This window comes from Pristiophorus japonicus, chromosome 12 (assembly GCF_044704955.1).
Source record: "Pristiophorus japonicus isolate sPriJap1 chromosome 12, sPriJap1.hap1, whole genome shotgun sequence".
NCBI lineage: Eukaryota > Metazoa > Chordata > Chondrichthyes > Pristiophoridae > Pristiophorus > Pristiophorus japonicus.
The window spans coordinates 42,942,587-42,968,742 of NC_091988.1; the positions used below are offsets into that span (position 1 = coordinate 42,942,587).

The 26,156-nt window shown below is 42.5% G+C and overlaps 1 protein-coding gene across 7 annotated transcripts in view; it reads right to left on the bottom strand.

Moving 5' to 3' along the window:
- Positions 1–7,255: 7,255 nt before the first annotated feature.
- Positions 7,256–26,156, bottom strand: part of tsen2 (TSEN2 tRNA splicing endonuclease subunit) — a 42,328-nt gene continuing 23,427 nt past the window's right edge. For 6 of the 7 annotated variants that reach the window (XM_070895364.1, XM_070895367.1, XM_070895368.1 and 3 more), the window contains 8 exons: positions 25,611–26,136; positions 23,169–23,246; positions 22,603–22,653; positions 20,431–20,569; positions 10,298–10,334; positions 10,090–10,201; positions 7,706–7,795; positions 7,256–7,573 (listed from right to left, as the gene is read on the bottom strand). In XM_070895364.1, coding sequence (XP_070751465.1) covers positions 7,514–7,573; positions 7,706–7,795; positions 10,090–10,201; positions 10,298–10,334; positions 20,431–20,569; positions 22,603–22,653; positions 23,169–23,246; positions 25,611–26,136 — 1,093 coding nt within the window. In that variant the 3' untranslated portion in view covers positions 7,256–7,513. The remainder of the gene's footprint in view (positions 7,574–7,705; positions 7,796–10,089; positions 10,202–10,297; positions 10,335–20,430; positions 20,570–22,602; positions 22,654–23,168; positions 23,247–25,610; positions 26,137–26,156) is intronic. The other variant, XM_070895370.1, reaches the window with a different exon arrangement.

Genomic DNA, 26,156 nt, shown 5'->3' on the forward strand with positions numbered 1-26,156 from the left:
TCCAGCATTTTCTGTTTTTATTTCAGATTTCCAGCATCAGCAATACTTTGTTTTTTGTATTAATGATAATCTATTGATTGATTTCATAAAATGGAGAGTATTGAAGTTTTTGGGAGTGAAATTGATCAATGCCAGTAGTGCAAAATGGGCAGATAGCGAATCTACACCATGTCTCTTTACCATTGAGTCAATAAATTTTACTCCTGTGTTTACTGTATGTGTGTGCGTGTATGTGTATATATTATATATAAAACTTAGCCAATCTTCATTACCTTTATATGTCACAATTGTTATGCCAGTATGACACTTATTTCACACAGCGATCATGTTGGAGTGAGATTGCCAGTTAATAGTGAATTATGAGTAATTTTATGCTATGGTTTTAATTTCCCAAGAAAATGGATTGGGACTACCCAAACTCATTTCAATTAGTGCCCTTCCATCCAACAGAAAAAGATGTTCAGCAGCCTGAACAGGATTTGGATTCCTGGTTCCAGAAATGAAAACATTCCTTGCTCGTGAATTCCTTCTCTTATTCTGGACGGCTTCATTATGGTATCAGCAGTAAAATCATTTAATTGCAAAAGGCAATAATCATGATTATAAAAGGAGTTTGTCCCCCCAGAATAAGACTGTTGATCGAATTATAGCATTAGCAGTCAAGCTTTAAACTGTGACAAAAAATGTATTTCAGAATCATAAACCAGTTGTAATGGATATTTAGGCAATAAACCATCAATACCTCAAGGAATGTAAAAATCATGCTTCATCTTAATGTAATGTAAATTTATATATATTTCTAAATCATTTTCTGTTCCACTTAGTACGTTTTCTGTTCCACTCGGATTATGTTAATTGCTTTCAGAGAGGTACATAGTATGTGTTCAGTTTGTTATTTATCTGGAGGATACAGCCAAGTGACAGAAACTATAATAAAAGTGAAAATTTAAGTTTTAAGACTACTGTCTTTTTTACTGTCATTACTTTATTGTTTACCATGATGATATACCATTGATCTGTTAATGATAACTATACTATTTTAAATGAGGTTTGTAAATAAATCTCACATTTTACAGCTGTGATTTCATAATCATATAATAGTACAGCATAGATTACCATTCGGCCCAAGTCTGTGCCGGCTCCTTTATTCCTGTAATTATTTCTCCTTCAAGAATTTATGCAATTCACTTTAGAAGGTTATTACTGAATCTGTTTCCGCTACCCGATCAGGCAGTACATTACAAATCCTAACCATTCATTTTGTAAAAAGGTTTTCCTCACGTCACCTCTGGTTCTTTGGTTATTTTCCTTAAATCTGTGCCCTCTCGTTATCGACCTTTCAGCCATTGGAAACAGTTTACCTTTATTTACTCTATCTAAATCCTTCATGATTTTAAAGAGTTCTATCAAATTTCCTTTTAGCCTTCTCTGCCCTAAGGCGAACAACCCCAGCTTTTCCAGTCTATCCACATAACTTTAATCCCTCGTCCCTGGAACCATTCTAGTAAATCTCTTATGTACCCTTTCCAAAGCATTCACATCTTTCCTAAAGTGGGGTGCCCAGAATTGGACACAAAACTCCAGCTGGGTCTGAACTAGTGTTTTATAAAGGTTCAGCATAATGTCCTGGCTTTTTTACTCAATACCTCAATTTATAAAGTCCAGGATCCCATATGCTTTATTATCTGCTTTGTTAACCTGTCCTGTCAACTTCAAAGATTTGTGCACAAGCACCCCCAGGTATCTCTGTTCTTGCACCCCCTTTAAAATTGTACCATTTAGTATGTATGGTCTCTCCTCCATTCTTCTTACCAAAAATGTGTTGAAATGCGCTATTGGGTCCTGCTCTCGTCTGCCCAAATCACTCACTATTCCAGAATCATTCTGGAATGTAAAGATAAACCCCGGCTTCTATTCTCCACTGCACACCGCCTTTTTAAACCCCTCTCTCTAGTCTCCACCCTCACCTCCAACAATAAGTGTGATGAGCTCATGGACTTCTTTGCCTCTAAGATTGAAACCATCTGTTCGGCTGCCCTTCCTTCCCCTAGCTCACCAGGCCAAACTTCCTCTAAGGATCCCTCCTACCCTAGCCCTGACCTCACACCTTTCTCCAGCTTCTTTCCGATCTCCCCTCATGATCTTTCCGAGCTCAACTTGTCCACTTCCTGCTCCCTTGACCCAATTCTCTCCAAACTGCAGACCACCCAACTTCTTTTTCTGGCTCCTGTGTTAGCTGATATTGTTAGCGGTTCTCCCTCCGCAGGTATCGTCTCCCTCTCCCTCAAATCTGTTGTCATCACCCTTCTTCTCAACAAAACAACCCTCGACCCCTCTATCCTTGCAAACAACTGCCCTATCTCCGACCTCCCTTTCCTCTCCATAGTCCTTGAACGTGTTGTCGCCTCCCAAATCTGTGCCCATCTTTTCCACAATTCCATGTTTCAATCGCTCCAATCCGGTTTCCGCGCCTGCCACAGTACTGAAACGGCTCTCATAAAAGTCACAAATGACATCCTTTGTGACTGTGACAAAGGTAAACTATCGCTCCTCGTCCTTCTTGACTTGTCTGCAGCCTTCGACACGGGTGGCCACTCTATCCTTCTCCAACACCTCTCCAGCTGAGTGGGACTCCATTTGCCTGGTTCCATTCTTGCCTATCTAACCATAGCTAGAGAATCATCTGCAACGGCTTCTCTTTCCGCCCCCGCATCATTACCTCTGGTGTCCCCCAAGGATCGATCCTTGGTTCCCTCCTATTTCTCATCTACATGTTGCCCCTTGGTGACATCATCCGAAAACACAGCGTCAGTGTCCACATGTATGCTGATGACACCCAGCTCTACCTCAATACCACTTCTTTCAACCCCTCCATGGTCTCTAAATTGTCAAACTGCTTGTCCGGCATCCAGTTCTGGATGAGCAGAAATTTTCTCCAATTGAATATTGAGAAGACTGAAGCTGTTGTTTTAAGCCCCTGCCACAAACTCCGTTCCCTAGCCACTGATCTCATCCCTCTCCCCAAGCTTTTGGTCACCTGTGATAATTTCTATTTATGCGGCTTACTTATCAAATTGTTTTATCTGATAATACTCCTGTGAAGCGCCTTGGGACGTTTTACTACGTTAAAGGCGCTATATAAATACAAGTTGTTGTATGGTCTCTACCCATTCTTCCTACCAAAAATGCGTTCAAATGCGTTGAATTTCATCTGCCACGTGTCCGTCGATTCCACCAGCCTTATGTTTTCAAAATCTATTACTTTCTTCTTCACTGTTTACAGCACTTCAAAGTTTCATGTCATCTGCAAATTTTGAAATTGTGCCCTGTCATTAATGTATATCAAAAACAGCAGTGGTCCTAGTACTGAACCTTGGGGAACACCACTGTATACCTACCTCCAATCCGAAAAACAGCCATTCACCACAACTCAGTTTTCTATCCCTTAGTCTATTTTGTATCCATGTTGCTACTGTCCTCTTTTTCCCACAGGCTTCAATTTTTCTAATATGTGGCACCTTATCAAACACCGTTTGGAAGTCCATATACACATCAAATGCACTGCCCTCATCCACCCTCTCTGTTACCTCATCAAAATCAATTTAGTGAAACACAATTTTCCCTTAATAAATCCATGCTTGCTCCCCTTTATTAGTCTATGCTTGTCCAAGTGGCTATTAATTTTCGCTTGGATTATTGTTTCTAAAAGCTTCCCCACTACTGACGTTAAACTGACTGGCCTGCCAGGTTTATCCTTCGCCCCTTTTTTGAACAAGGGTGTAACATTTGCAATCCTCCAATCCTTTGGCACCACTCCTGTATCTAAGGAGGATTGGAAGATTGTGGCCAGCACCTCCACAATTCTTACCCTTACTTCCTGCAGCAACCGAGGATGCATTCCATACGGACCGGGTGACTTATCCACTTTTAAGTACCGCCAGCCTTTTTAGTACCTTCTCGTTATTTATTTTAAACTGATCCAGTACCCCAGCAACTTCGTTTACCACAGCTTTGGCAAAGAACTCTTCCTTAATAAAGACCGATGCAAAGTACTCATTTAGTACCTCAGCTATGCCTTCTGCCTCTATCAACAATTCTCCATTTTGGTCCCTAATCAGCCCCACTGCTCCTCTGACAACCCTTTTACTGTTAATATGCTCATAGAAGACCCTTGGATTCTCTTTTATATTGAGTTAAATTCATGACTGACTATTTTGAATGAATTACGAAAATTCAAATATGCCACAGTAGTTGGTAAAAGGATATTTAAGAGGCTGGATCTGATCATTAAGCTCAATGATTGGAAAAGCTCAAAACCTGAAAAAGCTCAACACCATCCAGGGCAAAGCAGTCTGCTTGATCTGCATCCTATCCACTAGCTTAAAAATCCACTCCCTCCACCACCTCTGTACCATGACGGCAGTGTGTACTATTCATAGGATGCACTGCATAAAGGCACCAATGCGTCTTCAACAGCACCTTCCAAACCCATGGCCTCCACCACTTAAAAGGAAAAATGTGCACTGGAAAAAGAACACCTCCAATTCACACACCATCCTAACTTGGACATTTATTGTCATTCCTTCGTTGCTGGGTCAAAATTGTGGAACTCCCTGCCTATCAGCATCGTGGGAGCACCTTCAACACATTGACTGCAGCAGTTCAAGAAGGTTGCCCACAATCATCACCTTCTCAAGGATAACTAGGGATGGGCATTAAATGCCAGCCTAGCCAGGAACATCCACATGCTGAAAGAGGATTGAAAAAACTCAGCTTAGGGTTGAACATGACACCATGTAGCAGCACGGAGTTAGAATCTTTTGTGGAACCCAAATACAATGATCTTGTTCTGTTAATTAGGAGAATGAGTCAGAACTTTCAGTACATGAGCCACGCAATGGTCGCATGGGTTTCAGAGAGAACTAGAACTGTGTCATCAGCATACACGTGGAAGCTGATCCCCTGCCTACAGATAATGTTGCCATGGAGTAATATGAATGAAGAAATGCAAAGAGCCAAGGTTATAATTTCGGGGTACTCCTGTGGTGACTATGTAAGGTGGGAGAAGCTACTGTTAGATGTGCTGGCTACGTAGGGACATCTAGGAGGGAAACCAAGTGAGGGGAGTCCCAAAGAAATGGCCTAGAGAGATGGAGGAGGAACATGGAATTATAAGCCAAGTCCATTCGATCAAAATAAACTAAAATTAAAAATTCTTAAGCAATTTATTTTGAGCGCAATGGTTTCACTGAAGTCTTTTAGAAATGTTTACTGTGATAATAATTATGCATACCGCTAAAGAATTCTCCTCCATAAGATGCTGAGTACTATTTGAAATTTATTGTATATTTCCTAGAGGCTTCATTAATATTTATTACTTTTTAAACAATGGCTAATTGCTGTACAAAGCAATCAAAACTGCTTTATTGATACAGAACAAATAATTGGGGTCAAGGACAATAATGGCCCGAAATTTCGGTTGGAGGCTTTCCGCCGGAAATTTTACGAAATTCCCTGGTGATCCCGGAGGCGCCCCGAATTCCGATGGGAAGACCTTCTCTTCCCGCGCTGCGAAGTGCGCTCCCGTCCTCCAGGTTTCCACGCACAAGGTGCATTCACGTGACTGCTCAACCAATCAGGTACAGTATTCTCAATTAATAGCAATTGGAACTCTGTATCTATGAATTCTATTGCTATTAATTGAGAAAAAAAAATACCAAATAAAAAATACCTCACAATTAAAATTAATTGAAAGTAAAGTTAATAAAGAGAAAAAAAATTTTCCCCAGGAGTTTAAAATTTCTTTTTTAAATTATGATTTAAAATAAATTTAACGCAGTGCGCAGAGTTTTTAAAAATAAAGTGTATTTTTAATTTAATTTTTTATGTTTTAAGTGTGTTTTAAGACTCCTCCACTTGTAAAAGTAGGCTATGCGCCTGCTTTTATCAGGCGCAAGAGTACTGAGGACATTTGCTGGGCAAAATATGGGTAAATACCGCAATCTTGCCCTTGCAAATGTCCTCTCTCTCGATATGCGGATGATCTGTTAAGCTGGAGCTTGACAGATCGGAAAAGCCTGTTTTCAGCGCATGCGCATTATGCACAGAAAACCAGCTTTTGCGATGCCTGCCCAGGTTCGTAGACACTCTGTATAGACCAGGGGAGGCTGGAATTTCTGGGCCAATCTAATTTGTAAGAATCTTTTTTTTTTTAATTCTAAAACAAAAGCCCCATCATTAGTTTAGCTGATAGATCTGTTTTTTTGTTTTAATTCACATTTCCAGCATTTGCTTTGAACATAAATTTTTAATGCCGCACAATATAAGCCACATTACAAATGTAATCGAGTAGCATGAGGACTGAGTGAACTTAAAAATATATTATTTTGTTTCCTTTTTATGATGAATCTACCTAATTCTAGTGTAATTTCATAGAATAAGTACTGAAAAGTTATCTGAAGCCACATATTCTTTTAACGGACAGGTTAAATAATAAAAACAACAGGAACAGTCTTTTAAATTAGGATATACGCCCATTTTCCAATAGCTCTATAAATATTTAATAGGCGTAAAATCTGAATTTGACCTGCAGCAGCCCCAAGAGCTGCCATTCACATGGCTCACGACAGACAGATCAGTTTTCAAAAAGTTTCCATTAAGTGTTCAAGCAAAGAGAATAAGCTGGTGTTATTGTGACTGCGTGGCAATGTGGAACGAAGGGATTAGTCATGAAAAATAAATGTGTGATGTATAAATGCTGTAATCTGTGAGTATAAGTTATCAGTGGCAATTATAATGTGATGCACTGCCTTTGTCATGTATAATTCTTAGTATCGCAGTACAGTTGAGAATTAGCCATTTCGGCAGTTCTGCTCAGGTTATGTTTACTCACTAGTTTCACAGAGCTTAATTTGAAATTACTTTAATCAACAGTTTCACTAGACTCTTTTCGGCTACTTGAACAAATCAGGTTTTAGTGAAGACAAAACTAAAAGCAAATACTGTGGATACTCAGTTATTGAGTATATTCAGGACAGAGATCAATACATTTTTGGATACCAAGGGAATCAAGTGTAATGGGAATAGTGCGGGAAGGTGGAGTTGAGGTAGAAGATCAGCCATGATCTTATTGAATAATGGAGAAGGCTCAAAGAGCCGAATGACTCACTCCTGGCTCAGATTGCTTATTAAAAACAGCAAATACTGGAAATAGACAATAAGTCAGTCAGCATCTTGAAAGGGATGATAGGTAAACTTTTGTTGGAATTGGCACATCTGTTTTGACTTTTATTAAGACTGGCATTTTGATAAAAAGAAATGTGTTAATTTCTGTTTCTAGAGAATTAAAAAAAATGTATACTGATATTTGAAATGTTAATGATTGCTGCAAATATCAGTGATGAAATTAAAAATCTTGTTTTGAATTTTATTGGCTTCCACTGTTCTTGTCCTAGTTGTAGATGCGTTTATTTGGTCCCTGCATTAATCCATTGGATCAATACTTTGGAAAATGCTACAACTCTTCTTGGTCAGTGCGTTCTCGGGAAGAAATCCAACGGCTTACAATCAGCTCCTGAAACACAGAGACAAAGAAAATTAGCTCTGAAATAATGGATGCGCTGTAAACTAAATCAAAGGAAACTACTTTGGCTACAATCAGTTTTCTCATCTACTGATAATTTCACAAAAAAAAAATCCACTACACCTGAACTTTAATTCTCTTCATACATTCCGGTGATGTCATTTCCTCATCAGTCATATTTGACGGCCTAATTAAATAGCATAACAGAAGCTCCTGGAACAAAAATGTTAAGTGTCAATATTAAATCAAGCAAAAGTACTGACACTAAAGATACAAAATACTAGAAATATATAAGAGGTCAGTTAGTATCTGACAGAGCAAGATAGTTATTTTTATCAGATTTGATGATAGAGCATCACCTGAAACATTTGCTCACCTTTCTCCTTCAGATGCTTCCTGACCCGCTGAATATTTACAGCAATTTTCACGGTTATTTCAGATTTTTAACATTCAGTTTTTCTTTTTAATCTCCGAAAAAAAAAAAATTTTGTGCTGCTTATACTGATCTGCTTAAAATTTCCACTTTCTACTTGAGGTTAACAGCAAATGCTTTTCATTGCCTGTAAAGCAGATGATTAAATTCCAGGGTATTAGCTCAGATGTAATGTGGAACCAAATAAACGCGAAAGGGCAGGATAATTAACAAAAGCGGTTAGTATGGTTTCCTATAAATGACTGTGCTGACACTGACCATACATGGAACAAGTGTGAACCATGCAAGAGTGAGTTTGTTCAGCAATAGTATTTGGAATTTTCTTAGTTGCAGACATTTCAACAACATCTAGTATTTATACAGCGCCTTTAACGTAGTAAAATGTCCCAAGGCATTTCACAGGAGTGTCATAAAACAAAATTTGATACTGAACCACATAAGGGGAAATTAGGGCAGATGACCAAAAGCTTAGTCAAAGAGGTAGGTTTAAGGAGTGTCTTAAAAGGAGGAAAGAGAGGCAGAGAGGTTTAAGCAGGGAATTCCAGAGCTTAAGGCCTCGGCAGCTGAAGGCACGGCCACCAATAGTTGAGCGATTAAAATCAGGGATGCTCAAGAGGCCAGAATTAGAGGAGCGCAGACATCTCGACGGGGCGGGGGGGTTGTGGGGCTGGAGGAGATGAGAGAGAAAGGGAAGGGCAGGGGCCATGGAGGGATTTGTAAACATGATGAGAATTTAAAAAAAAAAAAAATCGAGGCGTTGCTTAACCAGGAATCAATGTAGGTCAGCGAGCACAGGAGAGATGGGTGAACGAGACTTGGTGTGAGTTAGGTCAAGGGCAGCCAAGTTTTAGGTAACCTCAACTTTACATAAACATGGGAAGCCAGCCAGGAGTGCGTTGGAATGGTCAAGTCTAGACTACACAAAATATTTTCAATTTCAAAAGCACAAAAAAACACATGCATCATAACTCTGGGTCGGCCAATAATCAAATAAGTTTAAAAAAGTAAATATCACAACTAAGGAAATCTTAAGCAGTTATTAATATAGGTTAGCAAACAATTAGGATAACTAGAAGACTTCAGGAGGATATAGATACGGGCAAACAGGAAGCAGATGAAAGTTAAGCTGGAGGTGATGCATTTTGGGAAGAAAAATAAGAAATGGGAGTATACATTTCACCAAAGAACAGAGAAACAAATATAGTTTTCCTTAAAAGTGCATGTGCAGATAAAGCCAAAGAAAGGAAAATAGCATTTTTGGTTTAATAAATAGGGGAATAGAATACAAGAGCAATGAGATTACGATCAATTTATATAGTTCGGCTATAGTTAGAATATTGGGAGAATTTCAGGCATCTTATTATAGACAGGGCATTAGACTGACAGAGTGCATGCAGCGTAGATACATCAGGACGATATCATGGATAAGGAATTATTGTAAGGAAATATTTGAGATGCTAGGACTATTTCCACTTGCATTTATATAGCGCCTTTCATGACCTCAGGCCATCTAAAGTGCTTTACAACCAAATAATTACTTTTGAAGTGTAGTCACTTTTGTAATGTAGGAAATGGGTGAACAGGGAATCTTATTATTACAGCTTGGGCAGTAAGTATCAAATTAATATTGTTATAAAGAGAGAGAGGTGAGGAGGAATTTCTTTATAGCATGGGATGTAATGTTTTGTTACGAGCTGTAGTTGAGGCAGAGACCATTGCATGTTTTACTGGCAGAGGAATATACAGAGATTTGGAGAGAGCAAGGATTAGTTTAGAATTGTTCAAGCAGAGAGCCACAATGGGCTAAATGGCCTCTTTCTGTGCTATGAACATCTATGATTCTACAGTGATTTTGTTGAGGGTGTTAGGAATGCTATCTACTGTTGCATAGATGCCAAAATGTTTTCAACAGCCAAAGTAGATGCTGACTCTGAAAATCTACAATCCAGAGGAAGTGACAGAAGGAACCCTAGGAATAAATTTGGAATTTTCTGTATTATCACAGAATAGTTGAATACACAGGAGTAGTCAACTAAATTGAATTTCTGGCTACATGTCTTATGAGGACCTTTACCTTAGAGACATTAGTAGTGGTTCGGTTTAACCCAGCAAGTGACCTCCAAGTAAAGGGCCTACGCTGTGAGCCCTGACAACTGTCATCAACCATTTCAACCACCACTGAATAACTGTAGGCAGAAAGAAAAGTATCATTGGAACGTCTGAATATTGCAAAGTAGAAGACTCCTCTAATACAATTCCTATTTTAACTGCACTGTTCATACCTTGCATGATAAAATGGAGGTCCTTTTCGATACAGTACTGAAATATAAAGGAAAATCAACTGTCACGAAAACATGGTAGCCAACAAACTGAGATGGACAGGAAGTGACAGAAAACCTCTTGGACTTGTCATCAATTATTTAACAGAAATGTCTGCAATCTACGACATAGAAACCTTCTGGAATAAATCTTGTGCCGCTCATGTTTGTGTATAATATGCAAGTAATCAAATAACTCTGTTAATGAGTGGTGCAAATCTTACTATTGCAAATAAAAGGTAACCCAATTCTTCTATACTATCCTATTTAGCCGCAATTATCTGTGTCTCAGCCTTTCTAGTGCAGAATGCCATTCCTAAAAGGATATTATATTACAATACCAATTACATTGTTTGCATGACTATGTGCTGTCAAAAGAAAGGTGGAATGCAGGTTTGGGCCTTCCAACTCGCCTTGCCGAGTTCTCTATTTCAACCAGGTCATCAGTGCTGGTCAGATGCCAAATGCTGCAAGTCAGTAAACAAGATAGAAGCAGAGGGCACCACCTTAGACTGCTCTGTTCACCTCCACAGCTGCTGAAACAGCAGGACTATGTGGCCAGGAGCAGCTTACCTGTTTTCCTATCCCCCTAGTTGCTGAATGATCAGTCTTGGTAGTCTGTCGTATCCAACAAAGGCGTTGATGTGCTAATCATCAATGACATGTGTCTTCAAGTGGCTGTATTGGCCAATTCTGGATGCACATAGTCTCTTGCACGTCGGACAAGGGAAGTTCGATGTGCCTGATGCTGACAGTACTGCCACCTGATGTCGTCTATCTCTAGTGTCCCGCAGGCGTTGACATCGGCTTTCTTCGAAGGTCTGGCAGGCAGTCCTCGTGAGGGTTCGCCAATGGATTTTATTAGCTGCTGTATTCTCGAGGTCCTTTGGTCGGATGCCACAGTACTGGAGGTTAGCCTTGATGCAATCTTTGTAGCACTTGTGGGGGCGCCCCTGGTGTCTTCGACCTTCACAGAGCTCGCCGTGAAGAAGCTGATGATGGATCCTTGACTCATCCATGCAGATGATATGTCCAGCCCACCGGAACTGGGCTCGCATGATCATCACCTCGATGCTAGTTGATTGTGCTCTCTCCAGGACCTCAAAGTTTGACACCCGATCTTGCCAGCGTATGTGGAGTATAGATCTGAGACTGCGCATATGGAAAGCTTCCAACTTTTTGATGTGACGCCTGTAGGGTGTCCAGGTCTCACATCCATAAAGGAGAGATGAGAACACGACTGCTCTATACACCAACAGTTTAGTTGACAGTCGGATGTGGTGGTGACTCTTCACCTTAGTGCACAAGCGACCAAGTGCCTGGCTGGCTTTACAGATCCTTGCATCAATCTCCTTGTCCAAGGACCCATCACTTGATATGGTGCTGCCAAGGTACTTGAAGCTGTCCACTGACTTTAGCTGTATACTGCCGATGAAGACTGTGGGAGCAGGTGCTGTGGTGCCAGGGGCAGGCTGATAGAGAACCTCGGTTTTACTAAGGCTGATGGTTAGGCCAAACAATTCTGTTGCCTCAGCAAATTTGCTGAGTATGAATTGTAGGTCACTCTCCTTGTGTGCCATAAGGGCGCAGTCGTCAGCAAAGAGTGCCTCTCGGATGAGTCGTTTCCGTACTTTGGTCTTTGCAGCAAGGTGGCGGAGGTCAAACAGTGAACCATCTAAATCGATATTTCAGGTAGACCCCAAACTCCAAGTCTTTTATGGCATAGTTCAAGACACAGGTAAAGAACAGGTTGAACAGAACTGGAGTGAGTACACAACCTTGTTTCACTCCATTTGAGATGGCAAATGGGGCCGTGGTTGTGCCGTCTGCGAGCACTTCATCTGTCATGTCATGAAACAGCTCAATGATGTGGACAAACTTCCTTGGGCACCCAAGTTTCATCAAGATTGGCCACAGCGCTGCTCTGTTGACAGCATCAAAGGCCTTGGTGAGGTCAATAAATACAACGTACAGGTCCATGTTCTTCTCAATGCACTTCTCCTGCACTTGTCAGAGGGCAAAGATCATGTCCGCTGTGCTCTGACCAGGTCGAAAGCCACATTGTGTTTCTGGAAGATCTACTTCTGAGACGCTAGCTATGAGTCGGTTCAATACTATACGGGCGATGATCTTCCCAGCAATGGACAGAAGCGATATTCCCCTGTAGTTGCCACAGTCTGCTTTGTTGCCCTTATTCTTGTAGAGGGAAACTATCATACCGTCACGGAAGTCCTGTGACATGTCTTCATCTTCTCAGATGCTAGTTATTATGTCATGAAAGGCCTCCTGCCTTGTAGATTTCTGCAGGGATTCCATCCTTTCCTGGAGCCTTTCCAGTATTCATCTGGTTGATGGCTTTCTTTACTTCGTCCATGCTGGGAGGAAGATCGAGATCTTCTTTGATAGGTTGCTGGGGTATGGAGTCAAGTGCTTCTTCGTTCACTGTTGAAGGTTGATTAAGATTACTGAAGTGTGCTCGCCACCTCTCATTTATGCCAGTCCTGTCTTTGATCAAAGTGCTGCCATTTGCTGAAAGGAGTGGAGTAGTGCTGGGTTTTGATGGTCCATAGACTGACTTGATGGCGCTGAAGATCATCTTGGTACTGTGAGATTCAGCATAATGTTCCACTTCCTCTGCTTTCGTCTGCCACCATTTATCTTGCATCTGGCGAAGGTCTCTTTGTGCTTTGCTCTGCATGTGTCTGTAGCGGTCCCTCTTGGAAATTGAGGAAGGGTCATTTTGCCATTCTAGGTATGCTTTTTTCTTTTCATCCAGTGGCTTGCAGATCTCCACGTTGTTTTCATCGAACCAGTCTTGGTATACCTTCTTTTTAAGTCCAAGAGTTGTCTTTGCTGAGTCTGACACCATCTGTTTGAGCTTTGTCCACTTCTGTGTGGTGTTGCCAGTGAGCGGACCGTGAGACATCAGCCTGTTATCGAGGTCATCCTGGAACTGCTCACGATAGCAGTGATGTTTCAACCTAGCTGTGTTAAAGGCACTTCTGCTCGGTTTTGGACGCTTGCGCTGAAGTGGAGCAATGTACAGTTGGAGAGTGGGTCTGACTAGACGGTGATCTGTCCAGCAATCTGCTCCCCGCATGGCTCTTGTGATTTTTACATCCTTGATGTCTCGCCTTCTTACAATGACACGGTCTATCATGTGCCATTGCTTAGACCTTGGGTGCATCCAAGTTGTTTTGTACTTGTCAGCCTGCCTGAATAGAATATTTGTGATAGCCAAGTCGTTCTCCGCGCACATACTCAAGAGGAGGCGGCCATTACTGTTTAATTTTCCTATGCCGTGCTGTCCAATGACTCCCTTCCAGTGCTTGCTGTCTTTTCCAGCTCGTGCGTTGAAATCACCCAGGATGATCAACTTGTCCCCAGCAGGTTTGGACCTGACCAGTCTGTCTAGACCTTCAAAGAACCTCTCTTTCATCTCATCGGGGCTTGGAAGGGTGGGTGCATAAGCACTTATAATGGTGATGTGGCGCTTGGCATTCAGGGGGAAACGCAGTTTCATAAGTCTTTCGTTAATCCCTTCAGGCAGATTCGGAAACTTGCATAAGAGAAGTCTTCACTGCTATGCTAACTCAGTGGATCCTATTCTCATTCTCTGCCTTGCCTTTCCAATAGAAGGTGTAGCCACTACCTAGTTCACTCACGCAGCCCTCCTCTGCAAGTCTTGTCTCACTCAGAGCCGCTATATCGATGTTATAACGCTGCAGCTCTCTTGCAATAAGGGCAGTCCTTCTTTCCGAGAGAGGCGGGAGTCGAGAGAGGCAGCGGCCTATAAAAGGCTCAGCAGTCCGGGGAGCGTCGAGAGAGGCGGGAGTCGAGAGAGGCAGCGGCCTATAAAAGGCTCAGCAGTCCGGGGAGCGTCGAGAGAGGCGGGAGTCGAGAGAGGCAGCGGCCTATAAAAGGCTCAGCAGTCCGGGGAGCGTCGAGAGAGGCGGGAGTCGAGAGAGGCAGCGGCCTATAAAAGGCTCAGCAGTCCGGGGAGCGTCGAGAGAGGCGGGAGTCGAGAGAGGCAGCGGCCTATAAAAGGCTCAGCAGTCCGGGGAGCGTCGAGAGAGGCGGGAGTCGAGAGAGGCAGCGGCCTATAAAAGGCTCAGCAGTCCGGGGAGCGTCGAGAGAGGCGGGAGTCGAGAGAGGCAGCGGCCTATAAAAGGCTCAGCAGTCCGGGGAGCGTCGAGAGAGGCGGGAGTCGAGAGAGGCGTGACCGGTGCAGCTCCAGCTGAGAGAAGTCAAAAAAGAAGTAGAAAGAAATCAAAAGGTGACGTCACAGCCAACGTGGTAAGTGATTGGCTGCTGATTGGTGAGTAGTTTTTCTTCTTCTTTATTAGTCAGTAACTTTTAACATTGTTGTCGGCAATTTAAGTGTATCTAAGGGTTAAGTCATGGCAGGACAGCTCGGTCACGTGATATGCTCCTCCTGTACCATGTGGGAACACAGGGACAACACCAGTGTCCCTGACGACTGCATGTGCGGGAAGTGTGTCCACCTCCGGCTACTGACGGTCCGCGTTGCGGAGTTGGAGCTGAAGGTGGATTCACTCTGGAGCATCCACGATGCTGAGAATGACGTGAGTATCACGTGTAGCGAGTTGGTCTTACTGCAGGAGAAGGGTCCACAGCCAGCGAGGGAATGGAAGACCAGCAGGAAGAGTAGTGCAAGGAAGGTAGTGCAGGGGTCCCCTGTGGTCATCCCCCTGCAAAACAGATACACCGCTTTGAGTACTGTTGAGGGGGATGACTCATCAGGGGAGGGCAGCAGCAGCCAAGTTCATGGCACCGTGGCTGGCTCTGTTGCACAGGAGGGCAGGAAAGAGTGGGAGAGCGATAGTGATAGGGGATTCAATTGTAAGGGGAATAGATAGGCGTTTCTGCGGCCGCAACCGAGACTCCAGGATGGTATGTTGCCTCCCTGGTGCAAGGGTCAAGGATGTCTCGGAGCGGGTGGAGGACATTCTAAAAAGGGAGGGAGAACAGCCAGTTGTCGTGGTGCACGTTGGTACCAATGACATAGGTAAAAAAAGGGATGAGTTCCTACGAAATGAATTGAAGGAGCTAGGAGCTAAATTAAAAAGTAGGACCTCAAAAGTAGTAATCTCGGGATTGCTACCAGTGCCACGTGCTAGTCAGAGTAGGAATCGCAGGATAGCTCAGATGAATACGTGGCTTGAGCAATGGTGCAGCAGGGAGGGATTCAAATTCCTGGGGCATTGGAACCGGTTCTGGGGGAGGTGGGACCAGTACAATCCGGACGGTCTGCACCTGGGCAGAATCGGAACCAATGTCCTCGGGGGAGTGTTTGCTAGTGCTGTTGGGGAGGAGTTAAACTAATATGGCAGGGGGATGGGAACCAATGCAGGGAGATAGAGGGAAACAAAAAGGAGGCAAAAACAAAAGACAGAAAGGAGATGAGGAAAGGTGGAGGGCAGAGAAACCCAAGGCAAAGAACAAAAAGGGCCATTGTACAGCAAAATTCTAAAAGGACAGAGGGTGTTAAAAAAACAAGCCTAAAGGCTTTGTGTCTTAATGCAAGGAGTATCCGCAATAAGGTGGATGAATTAACTATGCAAATAGATGTTAACAAATATGATGTGATTGGGATTACGGAGACGTGGCTCCAGGATGAGCAGGGCTGGGAACTCAACATCCAGGGGTATTCAACATTCAGGAAGGATAGAATAAAAGGAAAAGGAGGTGGGGTAGCATTGCTGGTTAAGGAGGAGATTAAGGCAATAGTTAGGAAGGACATTAGCTTGGATGATGTGGAATCTATATGGGTAGAGCTGCAGAACACCAAAGGGCAAAAAACGTTAGTGGGAGTTGTGTACAGACCTCCAAACAGTAGTAGTGATGTTGGGGAGGGCATCAAACAGGAAATTAGGGGTGCGTGCAATAAAGGTGCAGCAGTTATAATGGGTGACTTTAATATGCACATAGATTGGGCTAACCAAACTGGAAGCAATACGGTGGAGGAGGATTTTCTGGAGTGCATAAGGGATGGTTTTTTAGACCAATATGTCGAGGAACCAACTAGGGGGGAGGCCATCTTAGACTGGGTGTTATGTAATGAGAAAGGATTAATTAGCAATCTCGTTGTGCGAGGCCCCTTGGGGAAGAGTGACCATAATATGGTGGAATTCTGCATTAGGATGGAGAATGAAACAGTTAATTCAGAGACCATGGTCCAGAACTTAAAGAAGGCTAACTTTGAAGGTATGAGGCGTGAATTGGCTGAGATGGATTGGCGAATGATACTTAAGGGGTTGACTGTGGATGGGCAATGGCAGACATTTAGAGACCGCATGGATGAACTACAACAATTGTACATTACTGTCTGGCATAGAAATAAAAAAGGGAAGGTGGCTCAACCGTGGCTATCAAGGGAAATCAGGGATAGTATTAAAGCCAAGGAAGTGGCATACAAATTGGCCAGAAATAGCAGCGAACCTGGGGACTGGGAGAAATTTAGAACTCAGCAGAGGAGGACAAAGGGTTTGATTAGGGCAGGGAAAATGGAGTATGAGAAGAAGCTTGCAGGGAACATTAAGACGGATTGCAAAAGTTTCTATAGATATGTAAAGAGAAAAAGGTTAGTAAAGACAAATGTAGGTCCCCTGCAGTCAGAATCAGGGGAAGTCATAACGGGGAACAAAGAAATGGCGGACCAATTGAACAAGTACTTTGGTTCGGTATTCATGAAGGAGGACACGAACAACCTTCCGGTTATAAAAGGGGTCGGGGGGTCTAGTAAGGAGGAGGAACTGAGGGAAATCCTTATTAGCCGGGAAATTGTGTTGGGGAAATTGATGGGATTGAAGGCCGATAAATCCCCAGGGCCTGATGGACTGCATCCCAGAGTACTTAAGGAGGTGGCCTTGGAAATAGTGGATGCGTTGACAGTCATTTTCCAACATTCCATTGACTCTGGATCAGTTCCTATGGAGTGGAGGGTAGCCAATGTAACCCCACTTTTTAAAAAAGGAGGGAGAGAGAAAACAGGGAATTATAGACCGGTCAGCCCGACATCGGTAGTGGGTAAAATGATGGAATCAATTATTAAGGATGTCATAGCAGTGCATTTGGAAAGAGGTGACATGATAGGTCCAAGTCAGCATGGATTTGTGAAAGGGAAATCATGCTTGACAAATCTTCTGGAATTTTTTGAGGATGTTTCCAGTAGAGTGGATAAGGGAGAACCAGTTGATGTGGTATATTTGGACTTTCAGAAGGCGTTCGACAAGGTCCCACACAAGAGATTGATGTGCAAAGTTAGAGCACATGGGATTGGGGGTAGTGTACTGACATGGATTGAGAACTGGTTGTCAGACAGGAAGCAAAGAGTAGGAGTAAATGGGTACTTTTCAGAATGGCAGGCAGTGACTAGTGGGGTACCGCAAGGTTCTGTGCTGGGGCCCCAGCTGTTTACACTGTACATTAATGATTTAGATGAGGGGATTAAATGTAGTATCTCCAAATTTGCGGATGACACTAAGTTGGGTGGCAGTGTGAGCTGCGAGGAGGATGCTGTGAGGCTGCAGAGCGACTTGGATAGGTTAGGTGAGTGGGCAAATGAATGGCAGATGAAGTATAATGTGGATAAATGTGAGGTTATCCACTTTGGTGGTAAAAACAGAGAGACAGACTATTATCTGAATGGTGACAGATTAGGAAAAGGGGAGGTGCAAAGAGACCTGGGTGTCATGGTACATCAGTCATTGAAGGTTGGCATGCAGGTGCAGCAGGCGGTTAAGAAAGCAAATGGCATGTTGGCCTTCATAGCAAGGGGATTTGAGTACAGGGGCAGGGAGGTGTTGCTACAGTTGTACAGGGCATTGGTGAGGCCACACCTGGAGTATTGTGTACAGTTTTGGTCTCCTAACCTGAGGAAGGACATTCTTGCTATTGAGAGAGTGCAGCGAAGGTTCACCAGACTGATTCCCGGGATGGCGGGACTGACCTATCAAGAAAGACTGGATCAACTGGGCTTGTATTCACTGGAGTTCAGAAGAATGAGAGGGGACCTCATAGAAACATATAAAATTCTGACGGGGTTAGACAGGTTAGATGCAGGAAGAATGTTCCCAATGTTGGGGAAGTCCAGAACCAGGGGTCACAGTCTAAGGATAAGGGGTAAGCCATTTAGGACCGAGATGCGGAGGAACTTCTTCACCCAGAGAGTGGTGAACCTGTGGAATTCTCTACCACAGAAAGTTGTTGAGGCCAATTCACTAAATATATTCAAAAAGGAGTTAGATGAGGTCCTTACTGCTAGGGGGATCAAGGGGTATGGCGAGAAAGCAGGAATGGGGTACTGAAGTTGAATGTTCAGCCATGAACTCATTGAATGGCGGTGCAGGCTAGAAGGGCCGAATGGCCTACTCCTGCACCTATTTTCTATGTTTCTATGATCTTGTAGTGTCAGCTCTGTCTAAGAGTATGCGAACGTTCCATTGTCCATGATCAGTGGTACAGCGATAAAGAAAGGCTTGCATTTATACATCGCCTCATGACCCCAGGACAGCCCAAAGCGCATTAAAGTCAATCAACTACTTTTGAAGGGTAGTCACTGCAGTAATGTAGGAAACGCGACAGCCAATTTGCTTACAGCAAGCTCCCAGAAACAGCAATGTGATAATGACTAAATAACCTGTGTTTTTTTTTTAGTAATGTTGGTTGAGGGACAAATATAACTTTCCTGCTCTTCTTCGAAATAGTACCATGGAATCTTTTACGTCCAGCTGAGAAGGCAGATGGAGCCTCGGTTTAACGTCTCTTTTGTAAGACAGCGCCTCTGACAGTGCAGCACTGGAGTATCAGCCTAGATTTTGTGCTCAATTCTCTGGAGTGATAATTTAGAACACATGAATACAAAGTTCCATGTTGTTCATTACGTTAATGTTTTTCTACAACTATCATGATGTCGCAAGCTTCCATTATTCAATATTTTTCTGATAATATATGGTTAAATTATTAGAACTGCATTAAAAGGGCTGAGACAAAAGAAATTTGCAACCAAATAGGATACCATTAGAAGAGATAAGACATGAAAATATTGGACATCTGAAATAAAAACAGAAAATGCTGGAAACCCCACAAGTCTGCCAGTATCTGTATAAAGAAACGACAGATTTTGACGCTTCAGGTGATTAGAAGAATTGACTTTTATTTTTGTTCACTAGTCAGAATATAGGACTGTTGATTGAGAATTCAGCCAATACCTTCCATAAATACTCAATGGGTACTCAGTCATTAAAGATGACGACAAATAATGTAATGGTCTGGTCATGGTCAACAGCAGGTGATGTATGCGGCCCGGAGTGACAAAGTTCAAAATTCCAATGACCAAATGCAATACATGCCATTGAGTGACCGCATACATTTTTCTTCTCCCCCTTGTGGGCTTGAACCCACAACCATTTGACTCAGAAGTAAGAATTCTACCAGCAGAGTCCAACTGATGGCCAAATTTATTTTCACTTTAATCACTGACTAAATCTTATAAAACGCAGCTGTGATACACAAAATAATCAAACAATAATATGCAGGAGTTTGAAAGTACTTAGTGACATTTTCAGTTCAAGAGCTTGCAATATTGACAAATTGCACAGACATTTCTGATGAAAATGTGTACAAAAATGCATTAGAAACAGAGATTGCACACATTAAAATATCATGAAAAGTTTGATTAAAAGCTGCCCTAAATCATAGCCCTGGAGTACTGTGCACCACTGGGCACTCTTCATGTGCAAGGCTTGATGAATGTTTGCAGCCTATTCGATCACAGAGAATTAAAGCAGACCCCGACCCAATTCTTACCCAATAGCAGACGTAAACTTTCAGCAAAGATTGCTCGACAGTGATCTAGACTTTACCCTCCCTAGCCTATGGAATTCCTACTCTTGCCCTGATTGAGATTAGCCAACATAGTATAGAGCAGGGATTAAACCTGGGACATTTTAAGCCTGTACAGTTCAGTTATTCATTTTATAAATTCTTTGGGCTATAACGGTGCTACCATTAGTAAACATTTCTCCGATGCCAAAATAATGAGGCTCAAAAACATTAATGTAGAAAATACTTACAAAGGTCTGTTCCATACTTCAGTCCAGTTTTTGGCACCCAGCCTTTACTTCGAAAGTAATGATAGCCCATGTAATTGGTTTTAAACCCAGGCTGAATCGTACTAAATACTTCCCACAATTTGACAATAGTCAGAGGCTCCTGAAATAAAACAAAAGACACTCCACTATTAACATGGGGCCAGACTACTGCCATGTCAACCCTCACTAGCAAATGTCACTTTTTGCTTTAAGTGTACATCTTATAAAGGCAAATAGATAAATGCACTGCTACACTCACCATTACAGAAAAAGCAGGTGCAGGTTGAACCTTCCTTATTCGGCACCCTCGGGACCTGGCCTGTGCCGCATGAGGGGAGGTCATCGGCCCGGTGGGGGCCGGGGGAGGAAGGTGGCCCAAGGTCGGGGAGGGGGGCAAGAAAGGAGGTCAGTGGCCCAAGCGGGCCCAACGGGCCTGAAGTGTCAGCACAGCCTGAGCGGGCCCGAAGAGTCAGCGCGGGCCGGCAGGTCCCGTAGAGTCAGTGGGCCCCAAAGAGTCAGAGCGGCCCGAAAAGGCCCGAAGTGTCGGCAGGCCGACTGGCCTCGACGAATCGGAGTGGCCCCCGAAGTGTCAGTGCCGCTCGAGTGGGCCGTAAGAGTTGGCGTGACCCGAGCAGACCCGACCCCCCGGAGGGAGCACTGAGCGGCCTGCCCGAGGACTGTGGCTGCAGGAGTTCCAGCAGGGCAATGAGGTGGAGGCAGCCAATCACCCCGACATCGAGGAGAAAGATTTTATTGGTGAGTACCCTGTACGAATTTAAAAAAAATGTATGTTCCGAGACTGGAGAAGAAAGAATTTTGACCGGCCACGTTCTGTGCATGCGCCACCTGGCGGCCAGGAATGGTGCCGGATGAGGGGTGGTGCCGGCTAAGGGAGTCCCAGATAAGAGAGGTTCAACCTGTATATTAAAATTCAGCATTTAACAGTGACCTGACTTTGTCCATCTCTGGTGCTTACTGTTGGCCATATTACTTTCCAACAGAAAGACGCCAGAAAAAAAAAGTTATTGGGAACAGTAATCAGAGTACAGAAAAAATGCAACCTGTATCAGGAAGTAAATGTACATTAACTTTGCCATGTTCGTGCATATTATGAAACAAATAAGAAATTAAACCATATGTAATACAGCACTGCCTTACTGTTTCATTCAAGCTGAGGAGTCTAGACAATGATTTTGCCACTAAATTCTCAACCACCACCATTACCAAATTTAATCTCTGAATATTTAGTGGATAGAGTAATCCAGATGATTGAAACACTGGCTTTTTCTATCAGTGTTCCCACTGGTTCCATATTCAAAGGTCAGCTAGTAATTTGCAGGGCTCAAAATGCATCGACCTTGGGCTGAGTTTCCAAGGGGAGGATGGACAAGTTGGCACAGTGGGAAGAGTCCTAGAGCTAAACTTTCCTTTCATTTTCAGCGGTACAGCTGTTTTTCCGCCCGGCGAAAGTTTCCCCTTTTGTTTTTCAATGGTATCGCCCAAATCTGAAAACGCCTGCCAGGACCAAACCGCTGACGTGCACTGCCGAGAAAATCGCCAGGGCACAAGTTTTGTCTCAACGGAAGCCCGTCCAGATCGCCGAAGGAACCGCCCTGTGAAAGCTGCTTAAACAGGGCAGCAGGTGAGCACTCTGCAAAGAAAGGTAAGTGAATTAAAAAAAAAAAAGTTTTCCCCCTTCACTAGGCCCAATGTTTAACCATATTAAGAGATGTGAATTACTAAATTAAAAAATAAATGCCCGTTTTACTTAGTTTCCCCTTAACCGCCGAGAATAATGGTGCAAGATCCATTTTCTCACTGGCCGATTAGTTTTAATTAGTTTTAACTTAAAAGTGGAAATTTTCGCTCGCGTTACTTACCAAACATTAGCAATTTTTCTGGGTGGGCAATTGGGCATTGAGAGGCTCGCGGGAAAGTCTAGCCCCTAATCTTAACCCAGGAATGCAAATTCTACCTGGAATGTTTCTACCACCACTTCAGCTGAGATCAGCTAATTCAGCACAGGCTGTGGATTGAATCTGGTATTTTCTTGGTCTTCGTGGCATAACTACTCACTGGATAAACTTGTTGAACTACTGGGAGAGCCCAGATCAATTTTCGAATTCTCTATCCAAAGGAAAGTATAAAACTTACCTCATCATGATAGATGGTTAAACATCCCAAGGCATAGACAAGGAAAAAGGCCTGAAACAGCAGAGTTGGGAATAAATTTAAATACAAGTACCGAGAGTAAAAGTTGTGCATGCATGCGTAGATCTGGAAATCTATTGGGAACAGAGATACAGCAAATACAATTATCGTGCTAATTAAATAAAATCGTTGAATTATTTTTGATGACAATCAAATAAAAATGTTTACCCATATTAAGAGATGTGAATTACTAAATGTTAAACATGAATTGGCTGTATATAGTCCTGTTCAGTATAAAGAGTTCAGTGACAGTAATAACCATTTGATGACTATATTGTGCAGCACTCACTCACTTAAGTCACACTTGCTGTAACAAGGAAGGATTAAACAGCAGCACTTACCAAACAAGTAAAATTAAATATTATGTAACAATCATCTTACAATATTGTGAATTAAGCAACAAGCGCCTTTGCCATTTCAAATTACACATTGGTACCATCACCAAACTCAAACTTTAATAGTTAAAAATAAAGCTTCCAGATCTTGTGCATTTAATGGCTCTATCATACCTCTTCCAAACTGAGCTGAAGATATTCAAAAACGTTGAAAGGGTTCCTCTTGCAGACTAATCTCTCTGTCATTTCAAACTGAAGAAAACACAAAATACAAATAATTTGTGTTAGCAGAGCCAAATTCATTTTTTTGGAAGCAAAATAATTCGTAATTATTTTATTTTGTATGTGCTCATGTGGAATGACAGTGCTGGATAATGGAATCAAATGCTTTATAATTAGATTAGACCCAAGGCAACTTAACCCTGATCTCATGGAACATTCCACTGCACCTCAATGCCAATCCACACACTAGCAACAGTTCAATTTATAATGATACTATTAAACTTCAGTTCTGAATCAAAACTCTTGACCTTGGAGTTAACCTAATCTGCACGAACAGGAGCTTTCCTTTATTTTACACTGTATTCTTTTTGTTGAATGCCCACCACGGCTAGCATGAAAATCCGATGCATCCAGTGATTTTACTACTGCTCAATACATGAATCAAACTTGGAACAGCTTTGAATATGCACCAAAAGAGTATATTAATGACTAGGATGAAGGAAGAGTTATATATCCCAGTTTGCAAATGATGCCAACTTATGTGGCATAGTAAGTTGTGTGGATGGGTGCAGCAAGTTACAAAAGGACATTGACAGACTAAGTGAGTGGGCAAAACGATGCTAAATGGAGCTCAATGTGGCGAAATGTGAGGTCATCCACTTTAGATCGGAATATTTTCTTAAATGGTGAGAGACTAGAAATTGGAGGAAATAAGGAATTTAGCTGTACATTTGCACAAATCACCAAAAGCTAGTGCACAGGTACAAAATGTAACCAAAAAGGCGAATGGAATGTTGGTCTTTATCTCAAGGGAGTTGGAATTCAAAAGGGAGAAAGTGATGCTTCAGTTGCACAGAACCTTGGTCAGACCCCATCTGGAGTATGGTATTCAGTTTTGAGCACTGAATTTCAGGAAAGATATATTGGCCTTGGAAGGGGTACAGCACAGATTTGTCAGAATGATACCAGAGCTAAAAGGAAGATTTGCATTTATATAGCACCTTTCATGATCTCAGGACGTCCCAAAATTCTTTACGTACTTTTGAAGTGTAGTCGCTGTTATAATATGGGAAATGCAGCAGCTAAGTTGAACAGAGTAAGCTCCCACAAACAGCAATATGATAATGACCAGATAATCTACTTTTTTTTTTAAAGTGATGTTGATTGAGGGATAAATATTGGCCAGGACACCATGGATTACTCCTCTGCTCTTCTTAAAAATAGTGCCATGGGATCTTTTACATCCACCCAAGAGAGCAGACGGGGACCCAGATGCGAGAGTGTTACCAACTGAGCTACGGCTGACACTCCAAGGGTTAAATAATGACAAGATTGTAGAAACATGACTAGTATTATCTTTAATTAGATCACCGCTCAACCCTCTAAACTCAAGTATTAAAAATAATTAAAGGTATTTGATAAGGGAGATACAGTAAAACGATTTCCTCTGGTGCAGGAATCCAGAACAAGAGGGCATAATCTTCAAATTAGAGCTAGGCCCTTCAGGATTAAAATCAGGAAGCACTTTTTTCACAAAGTGTAGTGGAAATCTGGAACTTGCTCCCCAAAAACCTGTGGATACTGAGTCAGTTGAAACTTTCAAGATTGAGATTCATAGATTTTTGTTAGGCAAGAGTATCAAGGGATATAGAAACAAAGGTGGGTAAATAAGAGTTGAGGTATAGATCAGTTATGATCTAATTGAAGATGAGAACAGGTTCAAAGGGGTTGAATGCCTGCCTACTCCTGTCTTTATGAATGAAAACATTGTACAGGCTTCAGCATAACTGGAGGTTTCATAATAACCTCCACTGAGTAGGACATTTCTATGAATGAATTTCAGGCTATAAGACACAAAAGATGGAATTAAGAGCATGCTATGTTGTTGAGTCCAAATGTTGTACAGGTTGAACCTCCCTTATCCAGAACCCTCAGGACCTGGCCTGTTCTGGATAAGGGATTTTTCCAGTTGAGGGGTGGTTACATTAAATTGGATGATACGGGTACTGAGCAAGGGGATATCTGGGCTGGCTGGCTTGGGGCTGGGAGTGTGGCAGAGAGATCGTTGGGGGGGGGGGGGGGGGGGGGCGGTGGATTGCGGGGGTTAGGCCTGTGAGCGTGGAAGGACTTCAATTTGTTTGTGTTGGGAGTTCTGCGCATGCGCCACCCGGTGGCCGAGAATGGTTCTGGACGAGGGGTGGTTCCAGATAAGGGAGTTCTGGATAAGGGAGGTTCAACCTGTATAATATTGTATTCAAGAAACACTTGGCATGTTTTCGGGTTAATACCATGGATCCATTACAGCCACACAGAATGCCTTTAGCTGTGTTCGGAATTGCTCAGACACAACCAAGATTCCAATGTGCTGCTTGAGTCTCTAATCATTGTACTTACCTTTCTATTCAATTCTTTATCATCACATGGCAGTATTTTTTCTACCACTAGTACATATTCATGCTCTGTGGAAAGCTGGTTATCTTTAGTTGAATTATGTTGCCGTGCCTCTTTCACAGCATCTTGATATCGGCAGCCACAGTGTATAATGAAATCATCATGTCTGGGACAGTGCACTTTTGCTAGAGCTTCCCTGTCAATTGTTTCACAGTCGACATATCCATATTTTGCTAAAGGATCATAAGGTGCATCACCTTCCAAACAAAGTTTCTTATTTTGGGGGCTTATGGCAGGATGATTTTCTCCATTATGTGTTTCTTCAGCTCTTTCTTCAGATGCAGCTTTAGTTGTACAGACTTTGGTGTCAATGTTTATTTCTTGTGAACTGTCACTAAATTCACTGCTCTTTTTATCACAAGGCAAGTCGATTGGCTTTGTGTAACCTTCAAGCATTTTCTCAATGAATCTGTCCTCCAGCCCTTGTGCTTGCAGGAGGCTTTTAGCCCACTCTACATGATGCTGAAACCTGTAAAGATAGTGACAACA